General features: G+C 61.1%; 1 protein-coding gene across 6 annotated transcripts in view; it reads left to right on the top strand.

The window, feature by feature from the left end:
• ANKS1A (ankyrin repeat and sterile alpha motif domain containing 1A) overlaps positions 1 to 19,815 on the top strand; it is a 188,685-nt gene extending 168,870 nt beyond the window's left edge. For 2 of the 6 annotated variants that reach the window (XM_066359605.1, XM_066359603.1), the window contains 11 exons: positions 6,388 to 6,486; positions 7,887 to 8,039; positions 8,117 to 8,224; positions 9,946 to 10,110; positions 10,895 to 11,020; positions 11,255 to 11,326; positions 11,497 to 11,583; positions 12,975 to 13,112; positions 14,521 to 14,691; positions 14,939 to 15,037; positions 15,703 to 19,815. In XM_066359605.1, the coding sequence (XP_066215702.1) occupies positions 6,388 to 6,486; positions 7,887 to 8,039; positions 8,117 to 8,224; positions 9,946 to 10,110; positions 10,895 to 11,020; positions 11,255 to 11,326; positions 11,497 to 11,583; positions 12,975 to 13,112; positions 14,521 to 14,691; positions 14,939 to 15,037; positions 15,703 to 15,822 (1,338 nt within the window). In that variant the 3' untranslated portion in view covers positions 15,823 to 19,815. The remainder of the gene's footprint in view (positions 1 to 6,387; positions 6,487 to 7,886; positions 8,040 to 8,116; positions 8,225 to 9,945; positions 10,111 to 10,894; positions 11,021 to 11,254; positions 11,327 to 11,496; positions 11,584 to 12,974; positions 13,113 to 14,520; positions 14,692 to 14,938; positions 15,038 to 15,702) is intronic. The other 4 variants (XM_066359608.1, XM_066359606.1, XM_066359604.1 and 1 more) reach the window with 3 other exon arrangements.
• The last annotated feature ends 2,657 nt before the right edge of the window (positions 19,816 to 22,472 follow it).

The following is a 22,472-nucleotide window of genomic DNA, read 5'->3' as shown; positions in this document are numbered from 1 at the left end:
CGGGGTTTCTCCCCAGACAATTGCTGAGCTGTGACAGAAAGCTGGGTAACCGGGACCTGGAGGGGTGCCCTTGCCTCCTGCCACGGTCCCCACACCTCCCGTCCCAGGACGGTGCTGTGTCTGGGCCTCACGCTCGCATCGTTGCCCAGAGTCGGAGCCTGGCATTTGAGCCAGTGGGTGGGGTGGGCGGGGTCAGCGATCACTCACAGGCACCAATCAGGGTCCAGGCCGGCCAGTCCGTCCTCCTGTGTGTGCTGGGGGCCAGTCTACAAAGGCTGGAGGTGGGGCTGTAAGGATTCAGACCGCAGTGAGCTCTGGGCATTGGCTCAGGGGTCTGCTGACACCCTTCTGGGCCTGTAGCTGCCGCCACCGCTGGCCATGGCACCGGCATTCCTGCCCTTCACTCTCGTGACGCTCCAGGTGCACGGGCAGCACGCCGAGCCCGCTGTTGGGTAAACTGAACGAGGACTGCACGAAAGAGAACTCACGGTTCCACTTACAGAGGACGACTGGGAGTCGGGAGACGTGGGTGTTCTTCCAGGCTCCCCTGCAGGGTTGCTCGGTCTCAGGGGCTCTCACTGGACTGCCTACTTCTTCGAGGCATAAGGTCTAAAGGGGACGTGTTATGACCTGTGACACAGTGGTGCCCAGGGCTGACATGGCTGCATAGGAATTTAAGGTGACGGGGCGTTTTCCCTGCACTGAGGATGGGCAGGGGCCTTTCCCTGCGGCAAGCAGAGATGGCCTTGGTCCTCAGACCCAGGAGTCAAGCTGCTTTGGGTGGTCTTAGGATCACGCCCTTTGACCCCAGACTGACTTGGACCTAGCTCATCTACACTGCTGATTTGGGGGTGAATATGGCACCTGGACCTGAAATAAGGCCTCAGAAATGTTGTGGGGGGACAGGCAGGAAATGGATGGACGGATACCATGCCTGGTGCAGAGAGAATGGGGACACCAGGGACCTGCTTGGGAATGCAAGGGTCACAAGAGGTGTTGCTTTTGTAAAACTGGGGAGAGTGTCCCTAACACCTGGGAAGCCCTTCTCGTGAAGTTGGCTGGTGGGAGGCCTCCAGCATCAGGAGCCAGGAACCGTGACCTTGGCTGTTCTTCCTCGTCTTCGGAGCTAGTTGCTCTCTGTCACCGTCGGGTTCTCTCTCCACGCGAGGACAGGGCTGGGCTGGGCTGGAGGGTCATCGGCAGAGTCGGGGGTGTGGATTAAGGCTGAGCCCCTCCTGTTGCCGAGAGGGGTGAGCTTTGTAAAGGGCCAGCCATGAGCAGGAGGAGGGTGTCAGGTAGGAAAGATCTGTGACAGCCCCAGGGCAGACCCAGGCCGGCTGGCAGGGCGGCAGGGCAGCAGTGAGCGGGTGAACACAAGGCGAGTCACTGAGCACCCGGTCCCGCCAGCAGGTCAGTCAGTGCTCAGCCCCGTGGAATTCGTTACATAACTCTGTGAGGAAGCCGGGTTTATTCCTGTTCACAAGGTCCTGACTTTGTACCAGCATTGAGCAGCAGCTGGGATTTGAACCCAGCTCTGATTTAGACCCTTTCTTACTCCTTCATGTTGCAGCTGTGTTGCACCGCAGCTGCCCCGCGGAAGCCTTCAGCCCCTGAGAGTGGATGCTTCCGGGAGCACGGCTTCGGTTTTCCATCATTGAGATTTTGGGGCCGTAGCAGTACCAGCAGAGCCCTGCCGTTCCCCCCTCCCTGGACTGGGGACTGCGGTCTGCGCTGGGGACAGGTGTGCTCTCCCCTCTCTGCCTGTTCCCCACCCTGCACCCAGGGTCCCTTTAGCACAGCACCAGTCTTGGGAGGAGGTGCTGGCTTAGACCAGGGTCCTGCACCCGATGACCGTGCCCAGGACAGCTGTGTCACTGCGGCTGGTTGTACGTCCTGGGTGTGGCAGAGAAGCTGCCTGCAAGGGAGCAAGCCGCAGTGTCCAGTGGCGAGCCCAGTGACCAGACGCCCGTGTCCGGGCATGTGTGCATTCACTGCCGCTGCTCAGAGAGGGCAGCTAAGTGCAGGCTTGTGCGTGCGCAACTTGTTAGTATGCAACTGAAGCCAGCTAAAAAACAATATATATACTACAATCCCAATTTTGCTAAAATTTAAAAACAATTAAAGCTTTGAAAAAGACACAGAAATGGAAGAAGTGATCTCAATCTTACTTTAAAAAAAAAAATTCATTCATGCCTAACTAGGCAGTGGCACAGTGTTGGACTGGGATGCAGAGGACCCAGGTTCGAGACCCCGAGGTCACCAGCTTGAGCGTGGGCTCATCTGGTTTGAGCAAAGCTCACCAGCTTGAGTCCAAGGTCGCTGGCTCAAGCAAGGGGTTACTCAGTCTGCTGAAGGCCCGCGGTCAAAGCAAATATGAGAAAGCAATCAATGAACAACTAAGGTGTCACAACGAAATACTGATGATTGATACTTCTCATCTCTCTCTGTTCCTGTCTGTCCCTGTCTATCCCTCTCTCTATGTCTCTGAAAAAAAAAAAATTCATTCACTTAGAAATATGCACCGTAGGGGTAACCCTGTTTTTTCTCCCTGAGGTCATAGATTTAGGGATGTCAAGTCTTATGTTTTTCTTTGTGCTTTCTTTATTTTCAAATATTTCTACCCAGAAAAAATTGTTTTAATGTGGGGAAGAGGTAGGGGCAGGGCCCAGTAAAACTCCACAGCACTCTTGGAAGTCAGAGGCTGCGTAAATGCCGCATTGAACCAGCCCAGTGCTGGGAAGCCCTGGGTTCCGAGTTGGAGGAGGGCAGCTGTGTGTCCTGCCCTGGCCAGTGGAAACGCCCAGGCGCCCCCAGGCCGGAGCTGTTTATTTGTTAATGGGCTTCAGCTGCTGCTCTCCTGGGAACCTGCTAGCCTCACAAATCAACACAGCAATGGATGTGCCGGCTCGCTCAGGGTGGCTCCTCCCCCATCCACCCTCCCTCCCTAACCTTGATTTAAGAAACCTCTTAAGCTTTTGCCTGACCTGTGGCAGCACAGTGGATAGAGCATCAACCTGGAATGCTGAGGTCACCAGTTTGAAACCCAGGGCCTGCCCGGTCAAGGCGCGTATGACGCAGTCAATGGAAAGAGTTAGCCATTGTTTTCCCAACTTGCCCTTCCTGCTGGCTGTCCCTGAGTACACAGACACCTTCCCGTGGAGCTGCCCAGCGGGTCAGGTTTAGAAAGAAAGACCTCCCCTCACCGAGATTTTTCCAACAATTCTTCCACATTTCTTCCTGTAATTTTACAGTTTCACATTTTACAATCGAATGTTACATCTATCTGAAAATCATTTTGATGTAAAGTCTAAGGGTCAAGATCCAGTTTCTTTTTTTCCCAGCCAGCAAATTGTCCATTTCTTGAGTGAACTGTCTTTTCCCCACCAATCTGCTGGGTCCTAAATTCCTGTGTTTCTGGGACTCTTCCTATATAAAGCATTCCTACAAATCAAATACAGAAAAGACTGCAACTCCACAGATAAACACGCGAAGGAGACACGTGGCGATTCCCGGCAGGGGCCCCGGGCTTGCGCACCGTGAGACCCCGCAACTCCACAGATAAACACGCGAAGGAGACACGTGGCGATTCCTGGCAGGGGCCCCGGGCTTGCGCACCGTGAGACCCCGCAACTCCACAGATAAACACACGAAGGAGACACGTGGTGATTCCCGGCAGGGGCCCCGGGCTTGCGCATGTGAGACCCCACAGGTTGTTGACGCTCTCCAGTCCTCCTCTTCGTGCGCTGAATAGCGGTGTGACCCACTGATGGACCGGACGTGAAGGGATGCTGGGCTCCCCGGTGCTGTGATTACTGCAGGGCAGAGCGTGCTGATGTGAGCCCCTTCTCCGGCACTGTGGAAGGCATGGGGAATGAGCTTGCATCCCACGGACAGGCGTGTGCCATCTGTCACACACTTCGACACAGCAGTCTCTCTCTTCCTGTTGGTCACCCTAGAAATGACGCACGGACGGGAGCTCCACGCAACACTGTTTGTGAAGCAGAAATTGGAAATGTCCTTCATCAGGGAAGTGGTTAAATAATTTACACTCTGCCCATAACCTGGGTGGCAATGCAGCTTTAGTGAAAGAGGCGGGTCCACGCGTACCTGTGTGGAACACTGCATATCAAGGAGGACGAATTGTAAGGTTTGGGTTCAGGGCGGCTTTTAAAACTAAAATTCCCCTCGCCCAATTTCTTAGGCTCAGTGCAGCGCATTTTCCTCCCGCCACTGTGAGGTTATAGTTAATTGGCTTGCTATTCTCTCTCCTAATGGCTTCCTGGCCTCCACTTTGAAATGTAGCAAAAAGGGCCCTGGCCGGTTGGCTCAGTGGTAGAGCATCGGCCTGGCGTGCGGGAGTCCCGGCTTCGATTCCCGGCCAGGGCACACAGGAGAAGCGCCCATCTGCTTCTGCACCCCTCCCCCTGTCCTTCCTCTCTGTCTCTCTCTTCCCCTCCCGTTGCCAAGGCTCCATTGGAGCAAAGATGGCCCGGGCGCTGAGGATGGCTCCATGGCCCCTGCCTCAGGCGCTAGAATGGCTCTGACTGTGGCAGAGCAACGCCCCAGATGGGCAGAGCGTCGCCCCTGGTGGGCGTGCCGGGTGGATCCTGGTCGGTCGCATGCGGGAGTCTGTCTGACTGCCTCCCCATTTCCAAATTCAGAAAAATACAAAAAAAGGAAGAAAAAAAATAAATAAATGTAGCAAAAAGTTTATCTTTGCAGAAGTCAGGCAAAGCTGAGAAGGGACCTGACAATTAGGGGAGTTTAAATCCCAGTAAAAGCCAGGCTACAGGCCCAGAAACACTGCCTTCTGATAGCAGCCTTCTAAGGGAGCAGCCCCCAGCCCCACTCCAAGGGCAGTGCAAACCCGTGGGAGGAGGGGACTGGCTGGCTTGAAGCACCCGCCTGCCCGGCAGCCCGGGACCTTGTGAACTAGCACAGGCCTCCTGTAGACCTTGAGCTAGGACATAAACAGTCTGGAGAGACTGTGGCGCCTTTCCAATCCACACACACAAATACTGCTCCGTATAGAGGAGTGACATCAGCCACTTTTTCCAAGACCCCTGACTCAACTGGAAGTACCTTCTTCATCCCTCCCCGGGCTGACACGGCATTTGGGTCCATGTCAGCATGCTTGCACCCAAGTGTGTTAAGTAACCCTTTTGGAACAACACACCAGCCCTGTGTTTTCAGTTTGCTCTCCCCTCTGCCCGCCCGTAGACCCGGGAAGGGGTTTAGCCTGCCGGCTACCTTATATGGGACAAGGCAGTCCAGACCTGGGGTTCTCTCCAGGTCAGACCTGGTGGGGGTTGATACCAACCTGCCAGTTGCCAAGAGAAGCTGAAAGGGGGTGTTCCCCTTCCCCAGTACACTGGCCACCTGCAGCTTTAACCTAATGAGAAGAAGGCGACGAACAGAGTGGACAAGAATTATGTCTGTGTGAAAATGAAGCTTGCGCACGCATGCATGTGCCCAGCCAGGCTCTGGAGGGGCCCCCAGGGAAGTGGAAACAGTTGCCTCGGGAGGTGGGGGGCGGGGCACTGGCTGAGGGAAGGGTAGACTCGTGAATTCCGTGTTTCATAAAATGCAAACACCTACCTTGTGATGGACGCTGCAGTAGAAAGCCAGGAGATGTCCTCCCAAGCTCGGGGCAAGGAGTGTGGGTCAGTCTGTTCCAGCCTGAGGTCCACCACTAGGCACATGACCTCTGTGTGCCCCGATTTACCCAGCTGTGAAACAAGGGCACAGGGTTGTAAGCAGGCGACGGGAGGGCCCTCCCTGCCACGCAGCATCCTCGTCTCCGCCCTCTCAGTGCTGGGCAGTGGGCTCAGCTCTGACCTTCCTTCCTCCTTGAAGCAGGGGAGCCTTTTTGTGACCCACCCCCCTTGAGACTCCTCTCCTCCTCAGGGTAAGGCTGGCTCCTGGGGGCCTGCCACCAGCAGCCCACTGAGGTGACGGTCACAGCCCTCAGTTATGAAGGTGTCTGTGAGGAACCTTGTGACTTGTTCCCTATCCTTCTCCTTGGATGGTCACAGACCCTGCTTCCCAAGAAAAAGCATATTCACCCAGAAGCAGGCTGTCCTGTGGCTGGGCCTGGGCCTGTAGTGACCCCTGGGCCCTGTCTTTCAGGTCCACGTCTGCGCCCAGCTCCCTTGGTCGCCGCTCAGGTGGGAGTGGGCGGCCTGGGCAGGTGTTGAGTGGTCCCCTCAGCCTCCTGCTGCCGGGCCTGGCCCGGCCCCGCCCCACTGGGGGCCCAGGTCTCCGCCCCCTCTTGGTGCCTGTGACCCAAAGAGAAGAATTTGGCAAGAAACCATGAGAGGCTGACCTGATGCCCTCAGGTGGCCCGGCCTTCAGTGCAGGGGCCTCACGTCCCCTCTCTGCTCTCAGGGGCCTAACGTGATGGAAGAGCAGGACCTGCGGGAGATCGGCATCAGCGACCCCCAACACCGCCGGAAGCTGCTGCAGGCCGCGCGGGCCCTGCCCAAGGTGACCGCCGCTCTGTGCCTCGGCCTTTGCCAGAGCCGGGGCACCTCCTTAACCCCACCCAGGCCCAGGGCAGGGAGGAGCTGGCTCTGGGGGCAGGCGGGTCACTCCGGGTGTCTGCCCCATCCTGGCCGTGCCAGCCTGCAGCAGGGTCGCGTTCACTTCGCCAAACCCTAAGGCCCCGAGAGCCAGCTGGAGGACAAGGGACAGTGAGGACCCTGCCCGGCGTGGGAGCCTGGTGCCCACAGGCTTGGCCCCTGGAACCCTTTGGGGTGTCTCCTAAGTCACTTGAGACCAGGCCAGTCAGTGTCCCTGAGACGACCCCTGGCCTGTGTCCCTGGGGGCTGAGCATCTCCCCGACTCTGCTGGCTCTCCGTCCAGTGTCCCCTCGTCCCTTCCACTTGCCCAGAACTCAGGAAATGGAAGTCCCAGCAGTGAGGCCAGCGCCGCCTTCACAGACACAGTTTCCTTGTCCTGCCAGGTCTGTGACCCGTCAGAACACAGTGGGGGGCTTTCTGCAAACCCTCCTCCCCACTAGCCTTACTTCATGAGGTCACTGTCCCCAGACCCGAATTGCTCTTGTGGTCTCCAGAGGGGGAACCTCACACCAGAGTCCGAGCAGAAAGGGGAGGGAGGTGGGGGATTCGGCGGGGCTCTGTGGCCCTCGGAAGCTCGCCACACCTCCCCAGCTGCAGCCTCTGGTGTGGTCCCTGTGAGCGGGCCCGGGTCTCCGGCATCTCTGGGGACCGTGTCCCACAGTGCTGAGAGGTCAGCCCGCCTCCCCCCTCTCCGGGACCGTGTCCCACAGTGCTGAGAGGTCAGCCCCGCCCCCCCCTCTCCGGGGACCGTGTCCCACAGTGCTGAGAGGTCAGCCCCGCCCCCCCCTCTCCGGGGACCGTGTCCCACAGTGCTGAGAGGTCAGCCCCGCCCCCCCCTCTCCGGGGACCGTGTCCCACAGTGCTGAGAGGTCAGCCCCGCCTCCCCTCTCCGGGGACCGTGTCCCACAGTGCTGAGAGGTCAGCCCCGCCCCCCCCTCTCCGGGGACCGTGTCCCACAGTGCTGAGAGGTCAGCCCCGCCTCCCCCCCTCTCCGGGGACCGTGTCCCACAGTGCTGAGAGGTCAGCCCCGCCCCCCCCTCTCCGGGGACCGTGTCCCACAGTGCTGAGAGGTCAGCCCCGCCCCCCCCCTCTCCGGGGACCGTGTCCCACAGTGCTGAGAGGTCAGCCCCGCCTCCCCCTCTCCGGGGACCGTGTCCCACAGTGCTGAGAGGTCAGCCCCGCCTCCCCCCTCTCCGGGGACCGTGTCCCACAGTGCTGAGAGGTCAGCCCGCCCCCCGCCTCTCCGGGGACCGGTGTCCCACAGTGCTGAGAGGTCAGCCCCGCCTCCCCCCTCGCCCCACGCAGGTGAAGGCTCTGGGCTACGACGGGAGCAGCCCGCTCTCGGTGCCTTCCTGGCTGGACTCCCTGGGGCTGCAGGACTATGCCCACTCCTTCCTGTCCAGCGGCTACAGCTCCATCGACTCTGTGAAGAACCTCTGGGAGCTGGAGCTGGTCAACGTGAGTGCCGCCCCGCCCCGCCCCGCTGTGAGCGTTCCTGGGCCCCGCCCCGCCTGACTGCTGCTCGCCCCCCCCAGGTCCTGAAGGTCCACCTGCTCGGCCACCGCAAGCGCATCATCGCCTCCCTCGCGGACCGGCCCTACGAGGAGCCGCCCCAGAAGCCCCCAAGGTTCTCCCAGCTGCGGGTGAGTTGGGAGGGCTGGGCAGGGATGTGTTGTCCTCTGTGTCATTAGGAACTGAAGGCAGCTGTTTGGGAATTCTTTTTTTTTTTATTTTTTTTTATTTTTTTTATTTTTTATTTTTTTTTTCATTTTTTTCATTTTTCTGAAGCTGGAAACAGGGAGAGACAGTCAGACAGACTCCCGCATGCGCCCGACCGGGATCCACCCGGCACGCCCACTAGGGGCGGTGCTCTGCCCCCCAGGGGGCGATGCTCTGCCCATCCTGGGCGTCGCCATATAGCGACCAGAGCCACTCTAGCGCCTGAGGCAGAGGCCACAGAGCCATGCCCAGCGCCCGGGCCATCTTTGCTCCAATGGAGCCTTGGCTGCGGGAGGGGAAGAGAGAGACAGAGAGGAAAGCGCGGCGGAGGGGTGGAGAAGCAAATGGGCGCTTCTCCTATGTGCCCTGGCCGGGAATCGAACCCGGGTCCTCCGCACGCTAGGCCGACGCTCTAGCGTGCCTGAGCCAACCGGCCAGGGCCGGGAATTCTTAAGAGAGAGCGTGACCTCCAGCAGAGGGGCCATGTCTCCTCCAGGCCCAGGACGGGTGTCCGTCAATCACAGGCTCCCCTGTGCAGAATGAGCAGGAAGTACAGTGTCGGGGGCCCAGGAAGCCAGCACCCACTCCCCGGGGGCTGGGCGCCAGGCACCGTGTCTGGGTGAGAGTCGCCGTGCTCGGGGTAGCTGACCAGATGGGCGGCCAGGGGTCGGAGGAGCCCCTGGGACAGGCAGTGCAGTGTGATCTGGAGCCTGGCACAAAGCTCGTGACACTTGGCAGGACTGAAGGGAGGTCCCTACAGCCGGGCCGCTGAGGGACCTCATGACACAGCTGCCCTGTTGCTCCAGCCAGGCACCCTGGCCGCAACGGCCAGTTCGACCAGTTGGCCAGTGGTCCAGGGTGCCCGTCTCCCCAAACCTGGGAGGCCGAGCTGCCGACGGGTGGGGACAAGCCATGCCAGGCGCCAGGCTCTGAGAGTCCATCCCCTTCCTTGCGCCTCAGACATGGGCGCTGTGTTCTCCCCCTGCACGTGGGGAGCTGGGGCGGACAGAACCGCGCCCGCACTGGCGTTCAGCTGTGGGGACTGAGGAGACCGACTCCTGTTCTCTGTGGGGCGGGGCCTGGGGAGCCCGCTGGGGGGCTGTCCTCTCAGCAGACCCCTGTGGGCTCGGTCACGTGCCCCCGACACCCACGATTGGGGGGCTGTCCTCTCAGCAGACCCCTGTGGGCTCGGTCACGTGCCCCCGACACCCACGATTGGGGGGCTGTCCTCTCAGCAGACACCTGTGGGCTCGGTCACGTGCCCCCGACACCCACGATGGGTTGTGACAGATTACTTACTTTGGATAACTGAGAGCACTCCCAGCCCGATAACCACCCCTTTTCCATGTGCGGCTGCAGCCGAGGGCCACGCTGGTGACTTGGGGGGGAGGTGCTTGGAGGGGCTGCTTGTTGTCCCAGGGACTGGCCGTCAGGGCCTCCCAGCTCCAGCAAGGATTGGGTTGCTTTGGCTGGACCTCGGCTGGGCCCGGCCAGCCCCTCGTCTGCCGCCACCTCACACCACGCCTGTCCCATCACGCCGGCTTGCTGCCGTGCGGGCCCCAAGCAGCCCAGGACTGGCCACGCCTGCAGCCTCGGGTCTGGCCTGCCAGGCCCCGAGTCTCACCCGGACTTCTCCCTGCCGCAGTGCCAAGACCTGTTCTCCCAGACGTCGTCCCCCCTGAGCCAGAATGACTCCTGCACCGCCCGGTCCGCGGACCTGCTGCTGCCTCCCGGGGACCCAGGGAGAAGGCGGCATGACAGCCTTCCTGACCCGGTGGCCCCCTCTCGGGCAGAGCGCTTCCGAATCCAGGTCAGGCAGGAGGGGGCTGCTGGCGGCAGGGTCCCCCTGTTCCTCTGGGCAGGACAGGGCCTCCCAGCCCGGCCCCCGGCCCGAGCACGGCTGGGCTGTGTTGGAGCAGGAGAGAGACACCAGCCTCCACCCGGCGTTCCCCACCCACAGCCAGTGCCAGGGGTCCAGCCCGAGCCTCTGGGTGCCACGACTCAGGGCTCACTGCTGTCCCTGCCGGTGACTGCCCACCCCAGGGTCAGATCAAGGGGCCAAGGCCGGGACAGGAGGCTCCCAGGGGTCTGGCTCCCCCGCCCTGGGCCCCATGCTTTGTGCCTCGTGCTGCTCACACAACCTCGTCCTCTCCTCCTGGTTTTGATCATTTCCTGTCTGCTTTGAGACTCATGTCGCAGAGCCTGCCCGACTGAGTCTCCTTTCGGGGGCTTAGGTCCCAGCTTCTCAGCCTTTTCTTGGGTGCAAATAGGCCTCCCCTTGGCCACAGTGCCCTTGAGTGGCTGTCTGCCCCTGCCGTCTGCTCCGCATCGGCCCCTGGGCCCTAAGGTGGCCAGGTTCCTCCCGTGGGCGTGAAGGAGCCGGGCAGGGAGCCTGGGTGCTCCTCTGGGGCAGGCGGGTGCAGGAGCCGGGCAGGGAGCCTGGGAGCTCCTCTGGGGCAGGCGGGTGCAGGAGCCGGGCAGGGAGCCTGGGAGCTCCTCTGGGGCAGGCGGGTGCAGGAGCCGGGCAGGGAGCCTGGGAGCTCCTCTGGGGCAGGCGGGTGCAGGAGCGGACCCGTGACCCTGTGTGTCTGCAGGAAGAGCACCGCGAAGCCAGGCTGACCCTGAGGCCCCCCAGCCTTGCCGCGCCCTACGCCCCCGTGCAGAGCTGGCAGCACCGGCCAGAAAAGCTCATCTTCGAGTCCTGCGGTTATGAAGCCAATGTGAGTTGACCTGGCCCTCCCAGCCCAGCCGGCCTCCGTGTTTCCTGCCCCCTCCCGCCACTGGGCTGGGAGCTCCTCAGACACTCCCTGCACCTGGGGGTGGAGGGGAGCCAGCGCAGGGGCGGGGAATCCTTGGGCGAGGGAACCATCTGACTATGGTCCCAGATTGGTTGGGTCACCCGTGTGTGATAGTGTAGGATGCTTCCTAAGCCTGGTCTCTGCTCACTCCCACAGTATCTGGGCTCCATGTTGATCAAAGACCTTCGAGGGACAGAATCCACACAAGACGCCTGTGCCAAGATGCGGGTAGGTTATCTTTGTGGGGTCAAGGGGGGCTGGATAGGACAGAAGGCAGTAAATGGGGTGCCAGCTGCAACCACTGGGCCCTGTGTAAGGATGGGGGTGGGAACAGGGGCTGTGGGATCCAAGGGGCTTAGCCCTGAGGAGGGGTGCTCACAGGGCCCTCCGTCCCTCAGAAATCCACCGAGCACATGAAGAAGACCCCTACAATCATCCTGTCCATCACGTACAAAGGAGTCAAGTTCATCGATGCCTCCAACAAGGTGCGCTTCTCACGGGCACTGGTGGGGGGAGGGAGGGGACCCTTCTCCCCACCCCACCCCCCAGCTTGTGTCTTCCCCGAGTCCTCAGCCCTCTTATTCCCTTCCACTCGCACTCGAGCCCAGCGCCAGCCCCTCACATACCTACAAGTCCTGATCCGGGGCCGCAGGCTTGTGGCCACCTGTTTATCCTCAATGTGGGTACTGCCCACTTACCTGCCTGTAGGCCTTTAACGGTGTGAGTCCCTCAGTGAGAGAGGACTCCCTGCTCTCCGTGCCAGGCACCCTTCTCTCCTCCCCCCACTCTGGGAGACAGGGGCTGCCGTTCTGGTGTGAGTCCCTCAGTGAGCAGAGGACTCCTGCTCTCCGTGCCGGGCGCCCTTCTCTCCTCCCCCCACTCTGGGAGACAGAGGCTGCCGTTCTGGTGTGAGTCCCTCAGTGAGAGAGGACTCCCTGCTCTCCGTGCCAGGCACCCTTCTCTCCTCCCCCCACTCCGGGAGACAGAGGGGCTGCCATTCTGGTGTGAGTCCCTCAGTGAGCAGAGGACTCCCCCGCTCTCCGTGCCGGGCGTCCTTCTCTCCTCCCCCCGCTCTGGGAGACAGAGGGGTCGTTCTGGTATGAGTCCCTCAGTGAGCAGAGAACTCCCCCGCTCTCCGTGCTGGGCGCCCTTCTCTCCTCCCCCCACTCTGGGAGACAGAGGCTGCCGTTCTGGTGTGAGTCCCTCAGTGAGCAGAGGACTCCCCCGCTCTCCATGCCGGGCACCCTTCTCTCCTCCCCCCACTCTGGGAGACAGGGGCTGCCGTTCTGGTGTGAGTCCCTCAGTGAGCAGAGAACTCCCCCGCTCTCCGTGCCGGGCGTCCTTCTCTCCTCCCCCCACTCTGGGAGACAGAGGGGCTGCCGTTCTGGTGTGAGTCCCTCAGTGAGCAGAGGACTCCCCCACTCTCTGTGCCGGGCACCCTTCTCTCCTCCCCCCACTCTGGGAGACAGAGGGGCCATTCTGGTGTGAGTCCCTCAGTGAGCAGAGGACTCCCCTGCTCTCCGTGCCGGGCACCCTTCTCTCCTCCCCCCACTCTGGGAGACAGAGGCTGCCGTTCTGGTGTGAGTCCCTCAGTGAGCAGAGGACTCCCCCACTCTCCGTGCTGGGCGCCCTTCTCTCCTCCCCCCACTCTGGGAGACAGAGGGGCCGTTCTGGGGATTGCATGTGAAGGGACATTTTACTCCCGTCAGTTGCCAGGGTCAGGGGGAGACCCCATACAGAACTCGGGCAAGGTTAGACACTGCCCCCCACCAAAAAAAGAAGAAAAAAGAGGAAGTGGTGTTTGGCTGACACCTAGGCTGGAGCAGAGGACATGCCCTTGGGGAGCCCAGAGTTCCAGACCCGCTTTTCTTGGCAGAACATCATCGCGGAGCACGAGATCCGGAACATTTCCTGCGCGGCCCAGGACCCCGAGGACCTCTGCACCTTTGCCTACATCACCAAGGACCTGCAGACCAGCCACCACTACTGCCACGTCTTCAGCACGGTGGACGTGGTGGGTGTCCCGCAGCGGGGCGGCCTGGGTTGAGGGGGCCTCGCGCAGTGCCGTCCCGGCGCCTGGGGGGCTCTCAGCAAAGGTCTGGCTCATGAGGGAGACCCCAGTGGCTGTCCAGCCCGTCCTGGCTACGTCGCAGTGGGACGGACTCCTGCAGGAGGACGGTGGCCTCTCAGGGTTGTGCTGGTGACAGGTCTTCTAGCAAGTGTCAGTCACGCCTGTCTCTCCTTGGCTGTTTATGAACCCGCCACCCTGCACCCCCCCCAGCTGGGCAGTCTCCCCGATGTGCCCCTCCTCCCTGGTCGGGGCAGCGGGCCCGCCTGGCGGGAGGCTTTCTCTCCTCACATCCCTGCTCATGCTGGGCTCTGGCCTGGGCTGAGATGAGCTGCCCACAGGGAGTGGACAAGCGAGGCTCCGCCCTGCGACAAGGCCCCGGACTGTGTCCTCACTCCTGGCTGTGGCCCAGGTCCTTGTCACCCTTGGGCAGAGGAGCTGGTTCCTAATCCTGGGGCCCTGGGGACAGGTAGCCGGGGCCTGATGTCTGGCTCCTCCCCCATATAGGGGTACACTGCGACCCCCCACATGGTGGTTCTGAAGATGAAATGGGGTCTGCCCAGTCCTCGTTCCTGGCACTTGCTCGTTGCTCCTATTTCCCACGCCAGTCAGTTCTGTGACACACCTGTGTGCTCCTGAAGGTCACTGTGCCCTGCACAGTCACAGAAAACAGGGTGTATGGGGTGGTGGGTGAGGGGCACAGCACTCGGAAGTTTCATCAGCAGTCCGTTAAAAAAAGAGATAGGAACTGAATAAAAACCCTCGCACCATTTTATTCCTATTAAATGGCGGGGAAGTCCCTCAATGCCACAGTGAGCCGGCCCACTCCCTGGAGACAAGCTGGGGTTGGCCTGTGGGGGCGTGGCCTGTGGGGGCGTGGCCTGCGGGGCGTGGCCTGCGGGGGAGGAGGGGACAGGAGGGCTCAGAGGGGAGAAGCAGAACAGGGCTGGCGGAGGGACTGCAGGGCGGTACCGAGGGAGCCGGCCGCTGTGCAGGGGTGCAGCGTGGGAGCTGGTGGTGGAGGGCGGAGCTGGGGGACAGCTGGGGTAAAAGTGTGGGTACCGGGGCTCACCGTTGTCCAGACGTGTGCCCGTTCCAGTGTGCGCCCCAGGGACTCTGGTCAGCTGGGCTCAGGGCTTGTGTTCACCTAGTGTTTCTCTGCAAGAACATCACACGTGAGGACCAGCTGTGTGTGGGGCTCAGCCCGTTCCCGAGTACACCAGCTGCTGAGGGACAGACAAAAGAGACCACTGTGCGTGCTCTCGTGACTCCAGGTGCCATGGTCCCCGTTCTCGGGTCCAAGACCAGGGCGGCTGCTCCGTCCGCGTGCCTGAGATGCGCTGTTTCCTCCCAGAACCTCACCTACGAGATCATCCTGACGCTGGGGCAGGCGTTCGAGGTGGCCTACCAGCTGGCCCTGCAGGCCCAGAAGTCCAGACCCCTGGGGGCCTCTGCTGCGGAGACGATCGAGACCAAGTCTTCCAAACCGGTGCCGAAGCCTCGCGCCGGCATGAGGAAGTCAGCAGTACGTGGCCCCGGGCTCACGGGGTCTCCCTCACTCCAGTCCGCTGGCCCCTCTGGAGGCTGCCCTGCCTGTTAGGCCCCCCTTTGAGGCCCCACTTGGGCACACAAACCCTCTACTGCAAGGGGACAGCTGTCCACCCCGGCCCCACCCATCAGGCCCCCCAGGGCCCGGCATCACGGGTGCGGAGCGCGGCCACGGGAGCCCCCATGACACCCCGTGTCTGTGTCTGCTTTGCCTCGCGCCCCAGGTGCCGCTGCCCCCCGATAGTCGCTGTTGTTACTGTCACACCTGCACCACACACCGTCCTTCTTACCTACCGCTGCCGTCTGTTAGTCCCGGAGTCAAGGTCTTTGTGTCTCCTGTGTCTGTGTGTTGGTCTGCCTGCGGTGCCTGTGAGCTTCCTGAGACGTGGCCTCCCCTTCGGCCTGCATGGCACCCTTTCCTGAGCCGCCCTGCCGCCCTGTCTGTGCTTCAGCCCTTGTTGTCTGTGTGGCCTCCCTCCAGAGCCCAGGGGCCGGCTGGGGCCTGGCCCCGTCTGGGGCGACCTGAGACCTGAAGTTTCAGACCCTTATCCCTTCCTGCCGCGGCTCTGGGGCTCAGAGCACAGTGCTCAGGCAGGGCTGGGCTCCTCTAAGCAAACAGCTCCGAGAAATCCTGGGTCAAGGTGCCCGTGCTGAGGCCCAGAGGTGGCCTTCCCACGATGACCCAGGGCGTGTGTCACTCTGCCACGCCACCCGCAGGAAGTCCGCTCTTTGGACTTCTCTGCTGACGGGCCCTGCACTGACCGTGCTCTGAGTCCCTCTTGGGTCTCTCACATCAGACTTCGCGGGGAGCTGCTGGGGAAGCGCCGTGCTGAGCAGGCACGCTCACGTCCAGACGTTAGAGAGCTCGTCTTCCCTTGGACTGTCTTTGAGATGCCCAGGCCGGGGGGTGGGAGGGGCAGCTGGGTCCTTTCGGCCCCTGGCCCGGACCCAGCACTCCATCTGACTCGTCACCCTTCTTCCTTGGCAGCTGGAACCGCCCGACATGGACCCAGACGCCCAGTCTCATGCCAGTGTCTCCTGGGTCGTGGACCCCAAACCAGATGCCAAGCGGAGCCTCAGCACCAAGTATGAGACCACTATCTTCTAACCGCCCCGCCCCTGTCTCCACTAGCCTCACTGTGCCTTGCCACCCGACCTCTCTGCTCTTCTCAACTCTCCTTCAGCTGCTGAGGCAGGCCCCGCCCGGGACCGGCGTGCGCGCTCACAGCCTGCACCTGCCACCGGACACTGTGAACCCCCTGGGCAAGGACAGCTTGGGGGGATGAGTTGCCTTTGAGGCGGGCACCAAGAGGGCCAAACGCCCCGCCGTGCCCCAGAAGCCTCAGAGAGCAGGCACTGTGAATCCTGAGGGTGGGGACATTCTCAAGCAGAGCCCAGACAGCCCAGTGACAGGGCACTGTGGTCGGGCTGGCCAGTCGGCTCTCTTGCTGTCTTCTGTGCCGAGCCACAGCCGGTACCGCTGCTGACAGCTGTGCGTTCGCACCTTTCTTGACACAACCAACCACTGTGACCACCCGGTGCCAGAATCCCCTTGCACGCTGCTCACAGCCAGCCTGCGGCCTCGTCTGTCCAGCACTTGAGGTGCCGGCCGCCCGCTCTGAGAGCCTGAGCCCAGCCGTGTAGCCGGACCGGAGTTAGACTGCTTTCTGTGAGGGCCACCGGTCAGCCTCAGGGCACAGGGGCTGGGCGTCGGACAGCACAGGCTGTCTCTGCTCGGCCAGGCTTTCGGTCCTGATGGGTCTTCCCCGCCGAGGACGAGAATGGCCCGTGTGGTCAGCCCCTCGTGTCTCCTGCAGCAAGCCACAGGCTGGCTCTGGGGTCTAGCTCCCGGAGGAGGAAGGCTATCCTGTGGGCCCAGCGAGTGGGAGGCCCGTGCCGTGCGCACATGGTGCACTGTCCTCCTGCCCAAAATGGAGCCTGAGGGCAGGGACCCGGACCAGGGAACTTCCATTGTCCTCCAGGACCTTTCTGACGCTTGTCTGCAGTGTGGGGCTCACATGTAGTCAGCTGTTAGCTGGCCCCTCCCCTGCTCAGGGCTGTGCAGTCTGTCACCACAGAGCCGGTCAGCAGCGGCCACCATGGAGGCGAGGCTGGGGAGCAGCCCAGGGTCTGCTGTGTGGGCCGGTCAGCTCGGGGGTGGGAGGCGGAGAGGCAGCCCCCATGGGGGGCCTTGCACAGCATAGTTCAATAGGAAAGCCAGTGAATTGCAGCAGGTTCTTCAGAATCGAACCCCAGGCTGGTAAACCAGGGTGGTCCCCCCGCCTGCCTGCCTGTCCTGTGCCTTCCCGGGCGGACACACTGAGCCAGAGGGGACCCTGGGCCATGGGCGCTCGGGGACGCTGTGAGGGACCTTCTTCCACTTCCTGTTCCCTTTCCGTGTCCTCCACCTGTGCAGGCCCCTCGGTTAACCCTCTCCTCCCCCGTGTGTTTGCTTCTGCCAAGCTGAGCCACTGAGGAGCGGCAGTGCTGCGGAAACAGGTGGGGAGCACAGGCTTCCATGCCGCCACCACCTCCACCCTCCACCGACTGGCCTGCAGCTTCGAAGACCCAGGCCCACCTCTGCCAGGAGGACCTCCTCTGGGCCGCCGGGCCTGGGCCTGCTGCCTCTGGGTCTGCGCAGCGAGCCTGCCCGGGCCAGGAGCGCCGCCGGCCGCTAGCCCAGGACACTGGAACTCCAGAGGGCCGAGAAGTGACTTGTCCACAACACATTTTTTTAATAGAAAACCATTTTTTTATAAGACAGACTTTTAACACTTGGCTAAAACCTCTCGGTTAAACTGCCAACCTTCAGACAAGTGGCCGTAGGTTCGGAGGACAGGGAAACAGATGGGTAGAAGGCCAGCCCGTCCAGCCTCTGTCCTCAAGGTGGGGTTTGGGCGAGGGTCGGCAGGCTGGGCAAGCAAGCAGGGGCCTGCAGGTTGTGGAAGGGGCCAACGCAGCAGCAGCGACTACCTATTGTCTGCTACTCAAACCCCTCCCAGGGGGACGCTGCCCCTCTCTGGACCTGAGCGCAGCCTGAGCAGCACTGGACAAAAGCAGAGGCTCCAGGTCCCTTCGGGGTCCCAGAAGTGAAGGCCCAGGGCCAGAGGGAGATGAGTGAGCAGCCCCGGTGCAGGGACGTCCAAGCGGCGCCAGGGGCTCTTAGCCTCCTTGGTATCCGCACAGTCGTGGTCAGGTGATGCTGCGGGCTGCCGGCCCACGGGCCCCCTGGCGATTGCAGACTGCCTGAGTGGAGTCAGGAAGGAGAAGCAGCCGCTTTGTTTTGGGCATTAGCAGGCAGGTCGGCTAAGAGGGCTGCCGGCAACCTTGCGGATTGAGCCGGTCTCTGAGGTTAGGGCTCTCCTTGAGTCCCTGAGCTGTTGGTCCAGCTGCTGCACTTCCAGGTGTGGACAGGGCAGAGGTGGCGGTCCACCTGAGTCTCCCGGGTGGCCTTGGGCAGGCGGCGCCCCGCTGCCCCGCAGCCCGCCTGTGGCTGGCGTGTTTTTTAACTGTGCTGGTGCTCCTCCTGGAGCGGGGTGGCAGCGGGGGTGGTTCCCGGGAGGCGGGGGCGGAGCCGGGGTGGGCGGGCCTGGGGGCGGGGCCATGGCGCCTGTCCTGGACCTTGCGGAGTAGGGAGCAGACCTCAGGCTTCAAGGCAGGGCTCAGTCCGGTCCCGCATCAGCGGTCCAGGCTCAGGGGCGCTTCTTTTCCCCGGGGGAGATCAGAGTTGAAATTTGCTGCTGGTGTGCACGTGCAGGGGCAGCTCTCCCGGACACTGTCACAGCCCCGTGGTTGGCCAGAAATTGAGAGCAGGGCCTTGTCTCCTGCTGGCTTGAGCTGGGCCCTGTGGGTTCCTCTCTGCTGAGCCGTCCTGGGCCCTGGCGGTCACCTCCCCTCTGGAGCAGAGGCAGCAGGCCTCTCCTTTCCGGTACTAAACAGGAACCTCGACACCTGGAAGTTGGACTTGACTTCCTGCTTCTTCCAGGGCCGACGAGGGTTCCCCTCGGCTTGCTCTGTGCGGGTTCAGCCCTTGCTTTCTTCCAGGAATTAATGAGGGCGTGGGGGCGGGTAAAGGAAGCCGCTGTAATGCTCTGCTGGCCCAAGGGAGGCCTGCTGTCCTTTCCTGAGAACGCCCCTCAGGCCAGGGGCCGGTCCAAAAAGAAGACTGTGTAGACACTACGGTTCCTCTCGCCTTCTGTTCTTAAGTCACATAGGTGTTTCTTCCCCTTGAAGCTGCTATATTTTCTTTATTTATTCAGGGTATTTTCTAATTGGAAAGCCTTGCTAGTCTGCTGTGGCTCTGGGTTTTGTTTTGAGATTGGTTTATTTCTGAGTATTTGAGAAGGGAAAGGACTGGAGCTCTTTCTTTTTCACTGTCCTCTGGGACAGCTGCTTCCCCCTTCCTTAGAAATGTTATCACTTTAAGGACAGGCTTCAGGGGGAAGAGCCCTGCTTCTGCCCCTTCCTGAGCGCAGGCCCCGCCCTCTCTGCTGCTGGGAACCCTGGAAGCCTGGTTAGCAGGGACTTGAAGTGCGATGGCTGTGCCTGTCGCCAGCCGCAGGCTCTCTGGCTGCCTCTTGGTTGCCTGCCGGCTGCTCTGAGCAGGGCCTTCCTCCCAGCGGGCCCCGCAGGGGCCCTGCACGCTGCGCCTTCCTCTTGTGCGGCGGTTTTTCCGGGGGAGCCGCTTGAGAAGCCTTGGGCGGAGCCGGCATCCCGAAGTCAGAAAGCTCTTCTCACCTGGTCTGTCTCTGAAATGCCCAGGCCTGCGATGACTGTCACAAAAGTATTGTCGCTCACGGCGTGACAATGGGACTGAATTGTAATACAAATGTTATTTAATCTTTGTCTCTGTATTTTGATACTTGAATGACTTTCCCCTTTTATTTTACTGTACATACCATTGTTCACCTGTCCCGTTTCGTCTGAATTACAAACACCTTGTGGTACCAAACATAACCAATCCATGCGACAACATTGACTGACCTCACTACAGGAGAGAGTGTAAATATTCCTGGGCTTCCAGCTTTGGTTTTTGTTATTTTCATAACTGTACAATTTAGAACAGATGAATTAATAAATTGAGAAGCAACACACGAAACCAGCCTCACTTGTCGGGGGTCTCTGAATCGAAACAGGTTGAATGTTTCCAGGCGACTGGGTCAGCCGTGAGTATCCGGCTCTGTCTGGCATGTTGAGTTTGGGGATTCTGCTCTGCCCAGCACTCTACAGCGGGAGGATGGTCAGTTCTCCTTGAACCCTGGTTGGGCCCAAGGGCCCGCATTTCCCCTGCCCCGCCCCGCAGTAGTGGCGGGGGGCACATTCTGGCTGCAGCTCCTCGGCCCAGGCCCACAGAGGGTTCCCGAGAGTCTGTGTACAAGGCGGTGTAGGCAGTCAAGAGCTGGGGAAGGGAGGTGTCTTCCTGGAGGAGCCTGGCTTCGTTGCGGAGGTGAAGTTTCCAACACACACACCTCACTGCCGGCCTGGAACCACGCCCCGCAGGACGGCCCCAGGGCTGTGGGGGCTCAGGGCGGTGTGCTTCCAATGCTGGTGGGCAGGGACGGAGGGGGTGCCTGCGCTGGTCCTTGAAAGGGGGAGGTTTGGAAAGGCCCAGACGACACTGATGACCTCTCATTGGCTGAGCACTTGGGCTCCGAACCCTGCCAGCAGCTTTGGGGGCCACTGTCCCGTCGCCCTCCCCCCCCCCCCCCGCCCCAGCTTTCTGGGCAAGCGGTGTTATCATCCCTGTTTGTGGAGGAGGGAGCTGAGGCTCAGAAAGGTGACGACACCTGCCCAGGGCCGGCTGGGGGGACCCGCAGAAACCAAGCCCAGTGCCAGCAAGCGGCCTCAGATCCCCTAGTCGCCTGCCTGCGTCAACCCGAGCTGCCCAGCACAGAGCATGTAGTCATGGATTTCTGCGACATACTCCGTTTGTTAAATGGCTTGAAAACAGAAAATCACTGATCTGATCCAATACCCAGTTGTATTTATGAGGATAACAAGGCCCAGAGCAGAGACATAATTATCTCTTAATCGGGCAGCCGGCTAATGGCAGAGAGAGGACCAAAGTCCGGCCCCGACTTCCGCAGAGCCCCGCAGAGCGCTTCTTGGGTCAGACGGGCGGCACTGAAGCCCGGAGGGCCCGCTGCGGTGCAGGGAGGCCCCGCCCCTTGGCTCCCTGGCTTGGGCACGCCCCTCAGCTGAAGACGCACTTCGTAGCCAGCGGACAGAATAAGCCTGGTCATATTTGTCACCATCCCTCTGGGATGCTGCACCAGGGAACACTGCCACTATACCGCAGTCTCTCGGGTGCCTCTCTGTCCAACCGGGGCTGTAGTGTTGGTTGTCCCCAGGGGGCCTGATGGGTGGGGAGACATCGGGCGCCCGGACCCTCTGTTCTCAGCCAGGGGCAGTGCCACACCTGGCCAAATGGGAACCGGAACTGAACAGTGGGAGAGCACGGAAGAGCGAATTGAAGGAAAGGGGTGAGCGGCCTCAAAGAAGGAATGGGTGGACGCACTCAGCAAGACAGCATCAGTCCACCCATCTCCACCCAGTCACCTCTCCCATCCCTGAGGGTCTCCACGCCAGTGTCCAGGACCTGACGCTGTCGGGAGGCCTTGGGTCAGAGTGCAGCGTGGGGTAGAGACACAGGACCCTTTCCATTGCTTCTCTCCCCATCGGGGGGCCGTTTCTGTCACCTTCCCCACATCCTCCAGTCCCCCTCCACAATGTCCTGTGGTCCAGGCACCCACCAGGGGCGACGCTCTACCCACCAGGGGGCAATGTTCTGCCCCTCCGGGGCGTCGCTCTGCTGCGACCAGAGCCACTCTAGCACCTGGGGCAGAGGCCAAGAAGCCATCCCCAGCGCCCGGGCCATCTTTGCTCCAATGGAGCCTTGGCTGCGGGAGGGGAAGAGAGAGACAGAGAGGAAGGAGGGGTGGGGGTGGAGAAGCAAACGGGCGCTTCTCCTATGTGCCCTGGCCGGGAATCGAACCCGGGTCCCCCGCACGCCAGGCCGACGCTCTACCGCTGAGCCAACCGGCCAGGGCCGTGTGGACATTTTCAAGGACAAGTCAAAGCACCCTTGGCGGCCTCTGGCCTACCTGCACCCGAAGGGTGTCTAGAGCCCACCTGGCTCCCTGCAGACAGACATGCTGACCTTTCAGTGTGTCCTGCAGTTCAAACTGGCCCTCACAGCATCGGGACCATCACCGAACACGGAATGCTTGGGGGTCTGACCAGCCACACTGCTCAGGGAAGCCTGTCGACTGTGACCGCCACTGCCAGGTCTCGGGTGTCAGGGACACGGTGATACACAAGCACTTACCAAATTCAAGGATTTCTAAAATAATATCCAGTAAGTGGAGCTGGGACGACCGGGTTGTCATGGGGGTGGAGGGAACAGCACAGGGAAGGTTCCTATTCCTACTTACACAGAAACCAACTCCAGATCGCTCACGTAGTTAAATAAAATAAAACAAACCCACACAAAGCCAGATGAACGGGAGACTTCATAAACTTAGCGTGAGGAAGCAAGTTCCTGCCAAGCACGTTACAAAACTCTTGAATCCTTTTTCAATATATTCAACTATATAAAAATCAAAACAGCTCTGCATAACAAAAAGCACCGTTTAAAAACAATTGCAAATGTTTGCACGACATGTCACCAAGAACAACTTGACAATAGCTATCAAGAGTGAACTGAACTTCTCCCACCAGGAAGATGAAGTAGACAGCTTTCCCCCTATTCTTCTCGCC

This window comes from Saccopteryx leptura, chromosome 1 (genome assembly GCF_036850995.1).
Source record: "Saccopteryx leptura isolate mSacLep1 chromosome 1, mSacLep1_pri_phased_curated, whole genome shotgun sequence".
NCBI lineage: Eukaryota > Metazoa > Chordata > Mammalia > Chiroptera > Emballonuridae > Saccopteryx > Saccopteryx leptura.
The sequence above is the reverse complement of the archived record's forward strand: the minus strand, read 5'-3'. Positions and strand labels throughout refer to the sequence as shown.